The sequence below is a fragment of the Lissotriton helveticus genome, chromosome 9 (genome assembly GCF_964261635.1).
Source record: "Lissotriton helveticus chromosome 9, aLisHel1.1, whole genome shotgun sequence".
Lineage (NCBI taxonomy): Eukaryota > Metazoa > Chordata > Amphibia > Caudata > Salamandridae > Lissotriton > Lissotriton helveticus.
This window is the reverse complement of record NC_136070.1, coordinates 550,398,144-550,416,179: the sequence shown is the minus strand read 5'-3', so window position 1 is coordinate 550,416,179 and position 18,036 is coordinate 550,398,144. Positions and strand designations below refer to the sequence as shown.

The window sequence follows — 18,036 nt, the reverse complement described above, 5'->3', positions numbered from 1 at the left end:
GTAACGCGACAAACACAAACGGTTTGGGGACGTTTCTCCGATCTGCTAGCAACGTTTTAGTATGGACTGAAACGAGGTCAATGGCTGGTACAAATGTTCTTTGCGACTTTGTTTCATGCTCGATATACAACTCGGATATAAAAATTCCTGCTAATATTTACTGCCTTCGAGTTTGCTCGGCATGCCTTCTTATTTGTACAAATTAGGGCTTCTAATTCTAGAGTTTAGCAAGATAGCATGCGTATTGCAAATTGTCTATAAGAGCAGCTAAGCAGCTCTTAGGCAACTGACGCTGGCAGAGGACTGTTTGCTGTTTCCAAGGTTCAGGACCCCACGTGTAATGTACGTGAATAATTTATGATAGACGAATATGGCGTGCATCGTGAATAAGCCTTGAGTTTTCGAGGGTGCCTGCGATACTGGCCTGCGTGAAAATTAAATGCACCTGGGCTTCGAGATGGAACAGTTATTGTGCACTGTGTTGGGGCAGGATAAAGGGTAAGTTCTCTGAACCTCTGCCACAAGTCAGGAGGAATAAAATCAGGGTGATGCAATCAAGCCCTTGACTGTGCTCTGCATCTGTGTGTCTCATAGATGTCTCCAAGCAATAGCTGTTCTTTATCCCTGTTATAAGCAGGGTGTTAACCTATGTATCCAAATTGAATGTGAGCTGTGCACCTCCATGAGACAGGTATGTAGGGGCTGCAGCCTTCCTTACTTCATATCTACACAGACTACGCTTCTCATTCCACTACACGTCCATTGTCTGAGCCCGTTCTTACACCAGTCTTCAAGGGACAGGAGTTCCCTGTTGCCGCTCATTGCATATATACACAGGCATAAAATAGTGCAGGACCCCTCCTCCTCTTGTCCTCCACTGCCATGCTGTCCCAGGGCACTGCCACCCTCTGGGAAGCTCTCTTCCCATTGCACATTCTAGGTGAAACGTGCAGGAAGCAGATTTCATATTCACTCACGGCTGGTGGACACCATCTTAAGAAGGTCAAATGCGGGTGTTTCTAGGTCAGCTGCAAGAAGGAGGTTGGGGCATTTATGCCGCGATACTGCTGAGCATAAGGCACTGGGCACCACCAAGATTCAAACACAAGAGACTTGCAATCTCAATGACAGCAGATGGGGAGCATTGAAAACAGAAAAATTATTCATCCTCGATTCCCTCAAATTACCATGCCGAACCTTTCTCGAAAAAACAGCCTCAGCCCTGTGACCCATCATTGTCCCCCCAGCTAACAAAAATGTAGGAAAAATGAGATGCCCCATGCAATAACGTGCCCTTTGCTAAAATGGCAACCAGAACTAGAAATCATTCCTTCTGCCTGGCTGTGCTGTGGTGGCCCTGAGGGGAGAGAGGCTTCCTTCTGGGGGTGTTTGGCATGCCGAGTAATGTGTATTCATAGGCCTGACACTTGTGACTTAAGGCTAACCACAAACTACAACAATAGGCATCAGATGCAGTGCAAGTCAATCACAGTCCATGCATTGCAATTAAAGCACTTAGTAGGTGATTCATAATTACTGGTGAACTGCCGTAATGAGTTCCTATTGCATACGTTTATTGACACTTTCAACAAGCAATGTGTTATGATGTATGACAAGTAGCTGAGTAGTATATTTGAAGTTTCTTTATTAGTCTTAGTTGCAGGATGGTATTCAAGGACAGCAGCCCCACCAGGAGCAGCCTGCCTGCTGCTCAGCCCATACTCCAAATGTCACACCTCACCACACAGGCACCCAAACATTCCATTCATGCCCATCACACCAACATTCCACTCAGAACACTCACCCTGGCTGAGCAGCTAGGAGCCAAGGTCACAAGGGAGATCATAAGAGCCTAGGCAGGATATATCATATCCTCCCCTTTTAAACAGAGACTAAAATTGAGATACTAGGTGAAAACAACTATTCACAAAAATGTGCACATGAAGGAAAATAGTTCAGAACTCAGGGATGCAAGGTGAAACTGAACAACACAGGACGAAATGAAAAGTAGAGAAAGCAGAGAGGATGAATACATATATACACAAGAAATATCACCCACCCTGCCCCATTATAAAAACCGATTAACAAGGAGAAACAATGTTGTCTAAAACATCACAGCTGATGAGGAAAAACTCAACAGCACTAAATGAGAAACTGATACAGGCAACACGTGAAACACTGCAGACATTGGTGTGGAACACTCAACCATACTTCCCTAAACATGGTAAAAGTGTAGTCACAGGTCACAAGCACCCCCAGAATTCTATCCCTAGTGCAAGGGCCAGAAGAGAAATGCACCCCATCCAGAAATCCCTCATGTAAGGAATTGAAATGTAAACTAGAACCCATCTTGACACCCCTCATGTATGGGTCAATAAATTGCATAAATGGGACTATAACCCATAAACACATCCCTCGTGTAAGGGTTTGTAGTGTACATCATAGAAATGGGACTATCACCCATTTGCATCCCTCATTGTAGGGCGTGTAACGTATAACCTAATTTGGGTGGCTCCCACCAACTTATCCGTCTCTCACGTAAGGGCACATAGGTAAACAGAAGAAAAGAGTACTTAATAGAACAATCCCATGTGTGAGGGATGAGTAAAGTTCAATGTAGCGTAAGAAAAATTTCAGCATAACATAGTGTAAAATGTGAAAATGCAACAATATATATATTGCAAAACACAAACAAATGAAGTATGACGTGAAAAATTAGGCATTCCACATACAAATAAGTTGACACCCTGGACTATGCACACTAGAAAGAAATAACCATAAAACGCCAAATAACACTGTAAGTAACTACCTGGGCAACCAACCAAACACCGGTTAGTAAAGAAACAGGGCAAACTGGCCCCCAAAAGACACCAGTGAGTAAACTCATCCACACTGAATGTAACGTAACTGATCAACACAATCGTATAAATACCCAATAAGCCAGCAAAAACATAAGATACACAGTAGCAGCAGAATGTATGAAATGGAAATAACGCTTAGGTAGATAACACTCATAAGGTATGGCAAAATAGAGAAGAAAAAAAAACTTGACGTGTGACAACTTCAATAGACACATGCATCATGTACAGTTGTGCACCAAATATTGCAGCACTCACACAAAAGCATTGAATACATCATGACAAAAAAAACACTGTAACAGTAATCATGTGCAAGAAACAACATCCAGATTCCAGATAGGACACCCAAATACCCCAGTGAGCGATATTTCACTCGATTCAGTTCGAACCAGCATCTCTAGGTGGAAAGTTACACCCAGAGCAGCTTGTATGCAACATAACGAACCGCGAGGTCCGTCGCTGTGGAGACCTGCGGCAGGAGACTCCATGAATTCGGACGGACACGTGGCTCTACCCTGACTGCCTCTGACATCTCAACCATTTGTCCACACACCTTATTCTGCACCCCAATTCTTGGCTATCCATGACCTCCGGCCGTGCACATACACCAGCAGCCGGTTTGTTGTCCCCTGCAGATGGCATAATGGGCAAACCCAGGGCAGACAAGTCCCAGGCGCAGCCTCCAGAGGTGGAACCAGTGTTCTCAGAGCACAGAAATGTGGAACCCCCGCGGTCATCTACCCAGGGAGATCGCAATGATTAATCGCATCACTTTGATGTACTACTAGCGGCAATACTTGATATTAAAACTACATTGGGCACAAAAATGGACTCCCTCAGTATTGATATGGGGTACCTGTGGGAGGATCACAATAAGCTGAAGGGACGACTAGATGAAACCGAACCTGCATTGGCGTCAATAAGGCCCACGGTGAACACAACGACCACCCAAGTGCAAACCCTCCAACAGGAGGTGGACTATCTTAAGGCGCACATGTAGGGCCAGGAAGGGCGTTCACGCCGAAGTAATGTACGTATCGTGGGTCTTCCTGAACAGGCGAAGGGTCCCAGCATAGAGCTTTTTCTTGTAGGCTGGTTCACATGAGATGTCCTACAGGGCAAGATGTCGAAGTTCTTCTCAGTCGAGCAAGCACACAGGGTCCCAGAGGGCCCTCCCAGCCCGGGTGCTTTTCCTAGACCGATGGTGGCCAGATTCTTCAACTATTGCGACAGGGACCGCGTGCTGCAGCTCACCAGGGCCAGGGGCCCTTGGCAGGTCAACAACGCCACAGTCCACATCTACCCAGACTATACCCTGGCTGTGCAGCGCTGCCGCTCTTCGTACTTGGAGGTCAAGAAGTGTCTGAGGGACCATGATATCTAATATTCCCTACAATGTAAATGTAAATGTAGGTGTACTTATATAGCGCAAACCTGTCACCCAAAGGGCATCCTGGCGCTTGCTTAGGGAACCCGTCCTGGTATTCCCCTGTGAGAAACCCTGGCAGGGTGTCCACAAGGTGAAAGCCAGGCATCCCGCCGCGAGGGGCCGTAGTGGAGATTAAGCAAGCTATTGCCCAGAGTTGCAGAGTGTGACCCCGTGATTCGAGTAGGCACCAGAGCGAGAGCTGGTCTTCGTATTTGCCACCAGGAGGGCACAGTCTTCTGTAATACACCCGAAGAAGCATGGACTGGATTGATCAACAGAGTCTGGCACATGTTCTCCCCACATTTTTGACGAGCTCTCCACAACCATGGACATTAGTAGCAGCAGATAGAGGCAGGGGCAAGGATTGGCTACGCTGCCCAACGAAAGAACAAGCGGCCCAGGAATGGGCACAGGCCATCAAAACAGCAGAACATTTGGGCTCCCCTGATTCTTCTTCTAGACAGGATTCAACTCCGATGCACTTATGGACCGCACGATACAGCTCCGACCTCACAGATCGAGGCGTTGACAGGGGCGGCCCGGACCTCCCCCCACAAACAGCAGAGGTACTGGACTGATGACACCGAACTCAGGATTGTTCTCCGTTGTAATGGCCGGTCAGCCTACACACACCTGCTGAGTGCCAGACTGAGTACCAGGAGGCGGCAAGGGCACTGTTCACATACTCTGCAATACCCTCCCCAACGAGTGATAAGTAGCTAATATAGCAACTTATTTGTTTTCCTTTGTTTTATGTTATAATTGGTGTATTATTAGACTGGCAATTTAGTGTGAATGGCCCATTGCTGGTTGGCAACCAGGCCTGGAGTGGTAAGTTGGGGAATCTCTGGTTATTATGTTGATCTCTTTCCATGTTTGTAAACCACGAGGTCTGGTGCAGGACTATAGTTGGGTCAGATTACAAGGGGATTTAGGTTCAATAGAGGGGGTAAGGATTGTCAATTAATGTTGGGCTATACGCTGTGCTCTACCACACGAACATGTAGATGTTGAAAGGGGTATGGCAAAATAGAGAAGAAAAAAAAACTTGACGTGTGACAACTTCAATAGACACATGCATCATGTACAGTTGTGCACCAAATATTGCAGCACTCACACAAAAGCATTGAATACATCATGACAAAAAAAACACTGTAACAGTAATCATGTGCAAGAAACAACATCCAGATTCCAGATAGGACACCCAAATACCCCAGTGAGCGATATTTCACTCGATTCAGTTCGAACCAGCATCTCTAGGTGGAAAGTTACACCCAGAGCAGCTTGTATGCAACATAACGAACCGCGAGGTCCGTCGCTGTGGAGACCTGCGGCAGGAGACTCCATGAATTCGGACGGACACGTGGCTCTACCCTGACTGCCTCTGACATCTCAACCATTTGTCCACACACCTTATTCTGCACCCCAATTCTTGGCTATCCATGACCTCCGGCCGTGCACATACACCAGCAGCCGGTTTGTTGTCCCCTGCAGCTGGCATAATGGGCAAACCCAGGGCAGACAAGTCCCAGGCGCAGCCTCCAGAGGTGGAACCAGTGTTCTCAGAGCACAGAAATGTGGAACCCCCGCGGTCATCTACCCAGGGAGATCGCAATGATTAATCGCATCACTTTGATGTACTACTAGCGGCAATACTTGATATTAAAACTACATTGGGCACAAAAATGGACTCCCTCAGTATTGATATGGGATACCTGTGGGAGGATCACAAGAAGCTGAAGGGACGACTAGATGAAACCGAACCTGCATTGGCGTCAATAAGGCCCACGGTGAACACAACGACCACCCAAGTGCAAACCCTCCAACAGGAGGTGGACTATCTTAAGGCGCACATGTAGGGCCAGGAAGGGCGTTCACGCCGAAGTAATGTACGTATCGTGGGTCTTCCTGAACAGGCGAAGGGTCCCAGCATAGAGCTTTTTCTTGTAGGCTGGTTCACATGAGATGTCCTACAGGGCAAGATGTCGAAGTTCTTCTCAGTCGAGCAAGCACACAGGGTCCCAGAGGGCCCTCCCAGCCCGGGTGCTTTTCCTAGACCGATGGTGGCCAGATTCTTCAACTATTGCGACAGGGACCGCGTGCTGCAGCTCACCAGGGCCAGGGGCCCTTGGCAGGTCAACAACGCCACAGTCCACATCTACCCAGACTATACCCTGGCTGTGCAGCGCTGCCACTCTTCGTACTTGGAGGTCAAGAAGTGTCTGAGGGACCATGATATCTAATATTCCCTACAATGTAAATGTAAATGTAGGTGTACTTATATAGCGCAAACCTGTCACCCAAAGGGCATCCTGGCGCTTGCTTAGGGAACCCGTCCTGGTATTCCCCTGTGAGAAACCCTGGCAGGGTGTCCACAAGGTGAAAGCCAGGCATCCCGCCGCGAGGGGCCGTAGTGGAGATTAAGCAAGCTATTGCCCAGAGTTGCAGAGTGTGACCCCGTGATTCGAGTAGGCACCAGAGCGAGAGCTGGTCTTCGTATTTGCCACCAGGAGGGCACAGTCTTCTGTACAATACACCCGAAGAAGCATGGACTGGATTGATCAACAGAGTCTGGCACATGTTCTCCCCACATTTTTGACGAGCTCTCCACAACCATGGACATTAGTAGCAGCAGATAGAGGCAGGGGCAAGGATTGGCTACGCTGCCCAACGAAAGAACAAGCGGCCCAGGAATGGGCACAGGCCATCAAAACAGCAGAACATTTGGGCTCCCCTGATTCTTCTTCTAGACAGGATTCAACTCCGATGCACTTATGGACCGCACGATACAGCTCCGACCTCACAGATCGAGGCGTTGACAGGGGCGGCCCGGACCTCCCCCCACAAACAGCAGAGGTACTGGACTGATGACACCGAACTCAGGATTGTTCTCCGTTGTAATGGCCGGTCAGCCTACACACACCTGCTGAGTGCCAGACTGAGTACCAGGAGGCGGCAAGGGCACTGTTCACATACTCTGCAATACCCTCCCCAACGAGTGATAAGTAGCTAATATAGCAACTTATTTGTTTTCCTTTGTTTTATGTTATAATTGGTGTATTATTAGACTGGCAATTTAGTGTGAATGGCCCATTGCTGGTTGGCAACCAGGCCTGGAGTGGTAAGTTGGGGAATCTCTGGTTATTATGTTGATCTCTTTCCATGTTTGTAAACCACGAGGTCTGGTGCAGGACTATAGTTGGGTCAGATTACAAGGGGATTTAGGTTCAATAGAGGGGGTAAAGATTGTCAATTAATGTTGGGCTATACGCTGTGCTCTACCACACGAACATGTAGATGGTGAAAGGGGATTATTCTCTTTTGACCTGGAATGTGAGGGGGTTAGCGGGATTTGCTAAGCGACACAAAGTATATCAATAGCTGTGCAGTCATGGGATCACGTTTGCATTGCTGCAAGAGACACATCTCACTGCACTGACATTAGCGTCACTCTCTAAGTGCTGGCGGGGCACGACGTACTCTGAATACGCCGGAGGAGCGCTCCTATGGGTTGCTCTGGGAGCTCCGCTACAAATTACGCATTCCAGGCTGGACATAAAGGGCCGTTTTGTTACCATGGAGAGCCTGCTGAATGGATCCCCCATGACGTTAGTTTCCCTTTGTGCTCCGAATTCGGGACAGTCCTACTTCTTATAAATACTAACACCATCCCTGATTACAGACCCCATAGTCCCCATGTATTGGGGATGTGATTTTAATGGGGTATGGAATCTTGCTTTAGATCGTTCCCACCCCCCTCTTGCTGGGGCGCAGTCCACCACCCCATATGTCGAAATGGCATTTAACACACAGGTCCACAATGTATGGTACATGTTACATCTACAAACATGCATTTATTCCTATTACTCAGCACTACACGATTTATACACACGGATAGATGTGGTATTTTGCTCGGATAACGCTCTTCAAAGTGTAGTGCATGCTGCTTATTTGGCATGTGCGCTCTCCGACCATTCCCGCTACAACTGAACCTGACTTGGGGCGTTAATCGCCCCGAGATCTCGACTTGGTGCCTGCCCGGCGCAGCGCTTGCCGATTCATCCTACCGGGCCACCCTCCTAGAGCCATCACATCTTACTTTAGGGAGAATGAGGGGACTGCATCTTCATCCGGAGTAGAATGGGATGCCTTCAAGTCTATTCTCAGAGGGCATGCCATTAGGACCATGTATGGTGCAGGCAAAACACTGACTGACGCATTTACAACACACAAGTTAACGATCCAGAGTTGCGAGCAGCATATCTCAACTGATTCCCTGATTGGTCCCTCACTAGCCCAGGCTCGCTTAGCATATAGGAGCGCGATGGAGGACCTATGTGCCTGAGATTATAGAATGTATTTGGTGTGTAGGCATAGAGAGGGAGATATGGTGGGGAGGCGCCTGGCATGGCTACTACGATCTGACACTGCCCAGCTCCCTATTACTGCCATATACATGAATGCTGGGATCCTAGTGAACACGCAGGCTGCCATTAATCAATCATTTTATCAATATTATACAATGTTGTACACGGCTCTGGCAGCACATTCAGGAATTTCTAGTGGGAATTCAGCTCCCACAGGTCACCCTAGTTCACTATGATGTTCTAGAAGATCCCATTGCAATTGACAGGATCACAGATCCAATTAGACAGTGGGCAAAGGGCAAGACACTGGGGATGGATGGGTGGCCAGTAGAATTTTATTCCACCTTCTCTGCTCAGTTAGCGTCTAGGCTAGCCAAGGTGTACACTAAGGCCTTTGAGGCAGGTGAGTTACAGCCCTCTATGAGGGATGCGACGCTGGTTATTCTACCTAAACTGGGTCGAGACCCCCTCCAGATGCCTCATATCGACCCCTATCGATGCTGAATATAGATTATAAAGTCCTGGCGAAACTACTAGTGAATAGATTAATTATCACTGTTCCCTTGCTGGTCCATGAGGACCGAAATTGCTTCATTCAAGACCGCAACATAGGGCTGAATCTACGGCGGCTGTTTACACTACTGGATTAGGCACGAAGTGAGGAGGAGCAGCCTTGGGTCGCCTCCCTAGACATATAAAAGGCATTTGATACCTTAAGTTGGGCATACCTTGAGACGACACAGGCAGGGTTTGGCATTGGCCCTAATTTCTTGAGATGGATTAGGCTGCTGTACTCTAGGCCACAAGCTAGGGTGAAGAAGGTCGCACCTTCTCACTGTTTTTATCGATAGCAAGGGGGACGCGCCAGGGCTGCACCTTGTCGCCGATCCTTTTTGCCCTTGCCATAGAGCCATTGGCATGCAAATTACGGCAATGGGTTAGAGACTGGGGCCTATGGGTAGATCAACGATGGCACATCGTATCATTGTACGCGGACAACACATTAGTATTCTTACGCGGCAAAGTCGAGATACTGCAATTGATTATGGCCCTCTTAAATACACACGCAATCATCTCCGGACTTCAGGTTCATTGGACTAAGTCGGTGGTGTTCCCAATGACACCACTGACACCGACATAAAGACAAATGGCGACAACTACTCCATTCAAGTGGGCATTTGACACTTTTAAATACCTGGGGGTCCAGATTTACCACCTTGAAACAGATACGGTAGATAGGAACCTCTGCCGGGCTATAACGCTCGCCTGATCAACCCTCCCGTTTTGGATGGGTCTTCCTCTGTCTCCAATGGGCCGGGTAGCTATATCCAAGATGTTAGTCCTCCTCGTCTTTTGTATTTTTTCTGCACACTCCCATACCGCCTACCTCTGAGAATCTTCCGGGACCTGGATTCACTATTAGTATCACTGATATGGGGAAATTCGCGGGCTAGAGTTGTGCTCCATAAATTATATCTGCCATTGTCGGAGGGAGGCCTGGGCGCTCCAAACTATGAACGATATTATGCTGCAGCTCAACTGCAATGGCTGATGCCGTGGCTCGCCAAAAGCAACCTCGCTGAGATGACCACTGGAGCCGAGTCCAGGAACTCCCTGACACTCCTGGAGTGAATGTTGGGAACGACTACCCCGTCCCAGAAGCGGAGAGGTAACTTATTAATGACTGCGGCCAGATGGCACTGGACTAGGTATGTGAAGCCCAGGAATTATCCAACGCCTTATGCTCCCAGATTGCCTTTGGAACTTCTCCCAGACACGTACTCCTGTCATGGACATCCGGAACTGGGGGCATGGAAGGAGTGTGGACTGGACACATGGGGGGGACATGTATACAGACTCGCAATTACAAACATTTGAGGAATTAGTAGATACATATGGAGTGCCACAGGGCTTCTTTCTACTACATGCCTTGCTGGCACACAAATGCTTGCAAGCATGGAACACTGATCAGGTAGAGCCAATCACTTCACACCTACTACACACACTGCTCACACACAGCTGTGGCAGACGAGCTATAACAGCGATATACACTTCCATCAGATTGGACGATCCTCCTGCATTGGTGACACTGCATGTGTACTAGGATAGTAAACTGTCCACTACTCTGACTGACAAGCAGTGGCTGCAATGTCTTAACCAACCCAAAGTCATTTCGGCCAACGCTAGGGCAAAATATACTCAATTTAATTATTTTCACCACACGTACCTCACTCCCCACAGACTGGCACGCATCTACACTACTGCCATGGACATATGCCCCAGATGTCATCACCAGGGAGCCACTTTTTCACATATGGTATAGACTTACGCTATCATTCAAACATTTTGGTCGGAGGTGTCCACTGTGCTCACAGAAGCGGCAGACGCGCAGGTAGAGGTGAAATGCCCTCCACTTCCTGTTGGGAGTCACGAGATGCAATTTGTCCCGTGACAACCTGAACACATTTCTGGATCTCACTCAAGGCTTGGCCAAGTGCAAAATTGCCATGACCTGGAAGGCACAAACAGGTCCCAAGATCAAAGCGCCAAGATGCCCCAGGGTGATTTGAGTGCTTTACAAAACATATAACTAACTAACTAGACCATTGGAGGGCATTGATCTCGGAATGCACAAATCAACAAGAGACAGCGGCACGGAAGTTAGTCCCCTGGAGGAAAATCCCTATACAATGGCAGGGATATTTATCCGAGGTTGAAACTAAACTCTCTGCGGACACCCCTCCTTCCTAACTTTGCCTGCACAGGAGCCCATGGCTTTTTCCTCCTCACCGCGCTTCTCCCCCCACATCCCTAAATCCCCCTCCTATTTTTATCCTTGAGGCACATGTCAGTACACAGCCCGTTACACCCCTACAATTATACATAAGTTACTTATTATTACACCATACCGACAAACGTACTTATGATGATACTTCCATTTCAGAGATCGGTTCTTGTTCTCTTTTTCTTTTTACTCATTACTTTTTTGTCTTTATTCTTTGTTGTGTTTCTCTTGTTCAAGTTTATAATTTACTCTGAAACTGTATGCAATTCATCGTTTAACTGGATTTGAGGAACAATGGCTGATTCTCTGTTTGGTATTTTTATTATAATCTGATTGCGTTCGGCTTTGCGGCGCTGCGGAGTGAAGCAGCAAGCAGCCAGCACAATGGGCACTAAATGTCACTTCAATGAGTGTCTCCTTATGCCCCTTCCTATGCCATTCGATTTTATTGCTATTCTATGATGTTAAAAGCAAGATTGTATCGTCATGCAGATATTACTAATGTTACTTTTTTGAAATTAATAAAAATCATTAAAAAAAAAAGTTTTACAGGTCCTAGCAATGAAAAACTCCTTAAGTCATTTTTCACTGTTGTAAGGCCAATCTCTCCCATTGACTAACACTGGGTTACCTTATTAGATGTATAAGTGCTATCTTCAGATTGGGAGCAGATAAAGATAGGCTGTTTACACTCAAATGAATTTTACGTTAAAATCCTATTTAATGGTGAAGTCAGATTTTAAGTTTAATTTCTAAAAATACTGCTTTTAGAGAATTGGCATTTTCTTGTCTCAACTAACGGTCCCTTTCAGCCAGTATCCTGGGCTACATTACTGTGAATGGATCCGCTTCCAGGCAGTAAGCTAGAGGGGGTTTAGGTGTGGGAAAGATTTGCCATCCTGACAGCAAGGCTGCAGAAGGGCTGCAACAAGCCTCACTCACACTTGAAAGGGTTTTGCCTACAGTACACAGAAACAAACCTGACCACAGGAATGCCCTCCAGTTTGTCAACCTAGACAGTTTGGAGACTGGGCCAGGGGAAGGAGAAGAACTGACCAGAACCAACTATGGGGGTAGGCCAGGGAATTCCCACACAGAAATGCACCTGGCACCAGATTTAAAAATAGAACCTTCAGAACCACTCAACAGAACACTCCTGGACCTGTAGAAGATTCCGAAGAAGGGCTGCCTTGCTGCTTGAAAGTCTGCCTTGCTGTCTGAAGAAGTATACTTGGACCTGCTTGCCATGATCCCTAGCTGACTAGAGTCACTTTACAGGTCATTTGGCTGACCTCCTTTGTGAACTACAGAGACACAACAAGCTTTCAAAGGTCTCCCTGAAATTTCCCAGCTTACCATCTGCAACTGGGTCTGCCTGCACTTCCCTGCATCTGTCTGAACTCTGCTGCTGGCCTCTGCTGAAGTAAGTTCTGATCTCTAAGAGGTGCACCCAGGTCCTGGAACCCTGGCTGTTATCAGTGAGAGGTCCTCCATAAGAAAAAGGTTTGGGCTCTTCGTAACTGTTAATAGGCCCTTTCATGCCAAAACTCTGCTGCTCATGAGGATGCCCAATGCAAAGCTCTAGTGTGGCCACCTCTTAGCACCAACAGTGACAACCTTCAACTCGAGACCTCTACTTCGCACTGACAGCGACCATCCATGATGAGCATCCAGCATGAGGCTCCAGTGATGACTGACTCTTTGTACTACAGCGACGACCATCTGCTCTTTGTGCTGAAAGCTTCCTCCTCACGGCCTCATTCAACACAAATGGCACTCTTTCCGCCAGACTTGAGATGTTAACTCTTCACCGGGAATAACCTGGTCCCTTTTCCAAACCTGTGCTCCAGCAAGGTCTGCCTGAACGCATGACTTTCCCGGGGTCTAGCGTGACCAGCGGCACTTAATGCTACTTGCAACTATTTTCACAAAAAACTTTACAAAATCAATATCTCTGGTTCTACTGATTGTTTTTTTTTGTGGTTCCCATATCGTTTTATTTCATAAAATGTACTGCATTTATCTCAATTGGATTGCGATATTCCTTGTTTTTTTTTGCTTTATTGTTTTTTTGTAGTCAGTGTGCTGCATAAATACTTTACACATTGCCTCCGGGTTAAGCTTGACTGCTATTGTGCCAAGCTACGAGACAATTAGGCACAGTTAATTTAGTGAATTTTTGGTTCACCCTGAGAAAGACTGTGGTTGTTGCCTGAGTGGGGCTTCCACCGCAACCAATAACCCAATTTTGTATAAATGACAAATCTTACTGTCCGATTTTTATGACATCCTCACAATTGTGACATCCGTGCAATCAGTCGGCTGCACAGGTATCACAATTTACTAAGGGGCCATAATTGAGACTCTATTGTAGCTTATGCCATTATTTTGGCATTACATCGAATTCCTAGGAGTTCCCAAGAGATTTATTACATTTTCTACATAGATGTTTGAAAAAGCTAAACATAAGTTTCTGAATATTTTGACTGCCTCTACTCACGAATGTAAAATAACACAGAGGCATGTTTTGTAAGACATTGAGAGGGTTATGCAAAACAGGCTTAAATAATTTAATATTCAGCTGCACAATATCCAAGTTGGTCTTGAGTTAGATTAGTGTGTCGATTTGTGACACCTCTCATTCAAATCACTGGGAATTGAAACAAGCATTGACATAGCCAATAGGTCTCGCCTTTGGGACCTTATAACTATTTAGCATGCACCACATTATCCTGAAGTGTCTTTCCCTTAAACTTCTAACTAGAATTGTAAGGAAAATATTAAAAACTGATATCAAACAATGCTATTGTTTATAGGTAAATAGAATGACTGCAGTGAACCTACTAAGATCTTGGTTGTTAACTGGTCCCAAGCAGGGTATCTGATAATGAAGTTATCCCTGAGGCCACTCTTGCCATATGACAAGCACTGGCTTGGAAACACCAACACACATCTTAGAACCTATCAGACAAAATCTGAAAAAAACGCACACGCACACGCACACGGCTCTGCATCAGAGATACCGAACTAGATTGTAATACTTATTTAAAAATTTTTTAGGACATACTGTATCAAATTACCATACATTCAGCATGAAGTGACAAAATAACCCTGAGAAGAAAGCGCGATGATATTAAGGAAAGGTTGATAGCGCTATATAAATGCATGTACAGTAGCAGAACATATACAGGAGTGGATTTGGCCTAACGGCCAGAGCAGCCGACTTTGGAGCTGGGGAACCAGGTTGCAGCCTCGGTGTCGACTCAACATCCTGTGATTCTGGGCAAATCACTTAAAATCCCAGTGCCCACCAAAAATGATTGTGTCCTTGGGTAACATAACTGGTGCTTAGAAAAGCGCTTCGGGTAGAGCCCCGTAACTGGGTCGAGTTCGCGCTAGATAAAAGCCCCAAAAGAGTGAGTGAATGTGTGTGTCACACGTGTACTGCTGGGTTGGGTCTTGTGAGCCCCTGACTGAACTCGTCTCCTCCCCAACCTGCTCCTTGAACTGGGAGGACACACTTCACCCCTGAAGGGAGGACACACTTCTCCCCTGATGACAGACTGAAGACTGAGAGCCAGATTATGAGGCAGAAACTCCCATGAGCCTCTGAAGCCCTGCTTCCGACAACGGCAGTGAAAGCATGCAAGCTGCTGGCACGATATTAATCAAAGGTTCGTGGAGGGCACAAGTAATCGTCAATGAAATAAATAGAAAATCACTTGGATGGGGCAAATATCTCAAATGAGGACACAGTTTGCGTTGCCATGGGCTGAACCTTACCATTTTATTTTCAATTAGGAAAGAGCCTCGTAAAAGGGTCCATTTTGCGCTAGATAAACCCCCAAAAAGAGTGAGTGAATGTGTGTGTCACATGTGCGCCGACAGAGACAGCGCTGCTGGGTTGGGTCTTGTGAGCCGCTGACTGCACTCGTCTCCTCCCCAGCCTGCTCCATGAACTGGGATTACACACTTCACTCCTGAAGGTAGGAAACACTTCACCCCTGAGGACAGACTGAGGACTGAGAGCCAGATTATGAGGCAGAAACTCCCCTGAGCCTGTGAAGCCCTGCTTCCGACAGCCGCAGTGAAAGCATGCAAGCTGCTGGCACAATATTAATCAAAGGTTCGTGGAGGGCACAAGTAACTGTCAATAAAATAAATATTCCCTTGGATGCGGCAAGGATCTCAAATGATGATGCGGTTTGCGTTGCCATGGGCTGAACCATACCATTTTATTTTCAATTATACTTGCGTGGCCACTGTAAGGAGTAACAAGCGCGAGCGCGCTAAAAGTTTAAAAAAAGTGTCGGCAAAAGTGAAAGCGTGTCACTTGTGGGAGCAAGCAGCGCCAGGAGCGATAATTGCTACCATATGGCGCTGTGCGCTCCCACAAGTGTATCGCCAAATGTGCACCTGTTGCCATTGAAGGCAAGTTTGTGGCTGTGGCGTTTGTGGCTGAAAAGCCAAAGCGATTGCTAAAGGTTTTTTTGTTTAAGCGGCGCATGTGCGCTGCGTAGAAGAGACGTAAAAATGAAAAGAAAGGCAGCCAAACTATTTAAAGCAATAAATCACTCGAGGTTTGAAGTGAACCTCTACCAGATAAAATATAAGATTGGGATGCAATTCCTGGATTATTCATAAGCATACAAATTGGGTCATAACAGGATTTGGCAGGATTTGGCAAAGAGACCAGAGCACACTATATTTTTTTCTTTATTGTTCTTTTTTTCTTTTTTTCAAAGTATCTTCTTCATCAAGTTTTCATTCATTCGGGATAGATCACACCAAATGAATATTTTTAAAAAGATTTTATTTGTGAACAATGTCCACTTCTCAGAAATCACTGTATCAATCACTTAAGCCTACACGTGTTTCATCACAGCATGTGGCTGTGACTCATCAGGGCTGATCAAAGGGTAGTTAGTATGGTTCCCGCACTCGGAGACAGAAGCTTTACAGGCTGGACCTTGGCTGCATACGGCCTGAAATTATTTAAGAATATTTGCGCACCGAAAAAAAGTTTCCTGACGGCAAACTTAATCACCATACTAACTACCCGACAAGGACCGGGTTGGAATTATCACCGGCTCCCCGACCACGCGTTTTTGATCATTTGATCAGCCCTGATGAGTCACAGCCACATGCTGTGATGAAACACGTGTAGGCTTAAGTGATTGATACAGTGATTTCTGAGAAGTGGACATTGTTCACAAATAAAATCTTTTTAAAAATATTCATTTGGTGTGATCTATCCCGAATGAATGAAAACTTGATGAAGAAGATACTTTGAAAAAAAGAAAAAAAGAACAATAAAGAAAAAAATATAGTGTGCTCTGGTCTCTTTGCCAAATTAACACAAGAAGGGGGTGGTTTATCCACTTCTTTCTACAGAGGTTAAGGTTTTCCTCTGACCAAGAAGCACCTACCTCGGTACCACGAATAAGTCAAAACCATACCGTAAGAAGTTGAGCGCCTAAATTTCTGAATACTCCAAAAACCTACCCACCGATATAACCAGGATTTGGCAGGAAACCCGTCTGTTTTCAGAACAATACACAAAACATATTTCAACTGAATAAGAGAGCATTGAGATGCAGTCACTTTCACAGGAAAATGTGTTTGTTTTCAACTTCTAAACAATTACCCTGTGGATAAGCTCAATGAAGAAGGAGGCTGTCACTCAATCTAATCAAATGTTCAAGCTCACTATGTTTACGTACGGCAGCTTTATGGCTGACACTTCCCCTTCTGTCCTCCCAGCCCTTCAGTGGTACAGCCAGTGGAAAAATCCCCAAATGTTGCTAGAAGCCAGTCTCCCTCCCATTGCTATGGCTGAAAGAGGCACATTCATTTACAGATGCTCACCTGTCGGATAGGCCCCCAAAAACAATAGCTCCAACCAGCACCCCTGCCATGTAGATGGACTGGGCCATCTGCCTTCTAGTCCGCCGATCGCATACCAGATCCCACTGTAAGGAACAGAAGACACAAGGCACTAGGCTGTGAACAACAACTAAGAAATACATAGTAACTAACTTTCAATATAGCCCTCGTCTTAAAATATCAAATGCAGAAGTTGAGCAAGAGGCTTGAGTGTTCATGAAAACTAGCAACTAAAATTAAGGTTAGCCTAATGAATGTCAATACACACAGGGGGTCTGGAGGGAGAAGGAAACCGAACCAAAGACGTACTGCTCCCTAACATGAGTAGAAACATGCAAAAGTACGTCTGATATATAAAGAGAAAGGAAAAGGCAACATTGTCTGTTCCTTTCTCTCTAATACCAGACATACTTTTGTTAGAAAGCACAATGTACCACACTGTTAAAATGAATTGAGGCGATTGTAGGTGCAGAGGGCTTCCCATAAGAGAACGGTAAGCACTAATAACCGCCAGTGGCGTGGCTACCAGTGGTGCAGCAGTTGCAGTGGCGCCAGGGCACAGTATATTGACAAGGTAAGGATAGCCTTACCAGTGTATACTTACCTATGTATTCAACCTTGATGATAAGTTGTAGTGGTTTCCATTTTTGTGGTTTGATGTGAAAAACGTCAAATCTTTACATACAACTTCATGTTATCCTCCATTCGGGG

At 46.2% G+C, this 18,036-nt stretch overlaps 1 protein-coding gene across 1 annotated transcript in view; it reads right to left on the bottom strand.

Moving 5' to 3' along the window:
* LOC144781542 (solute carrier family 22 member 6-A-like) overlaps positions 1-18,036 on the bottom strand; it is a 239,250-nt gene that overhangs the window by 201,047 nt on the left and 20,167 nt on the right. The window contains exon 2 of the mRNA XM_078660447.1: positions 17,308-17,411. Within this exon, the coding sequence (XP_078516573.1) occupies positions 17,308-17,411 (104 nt within the window). The remainder of the gene's footprint in view (positions 1-17,307; positions 17,412-18,036) is intronic.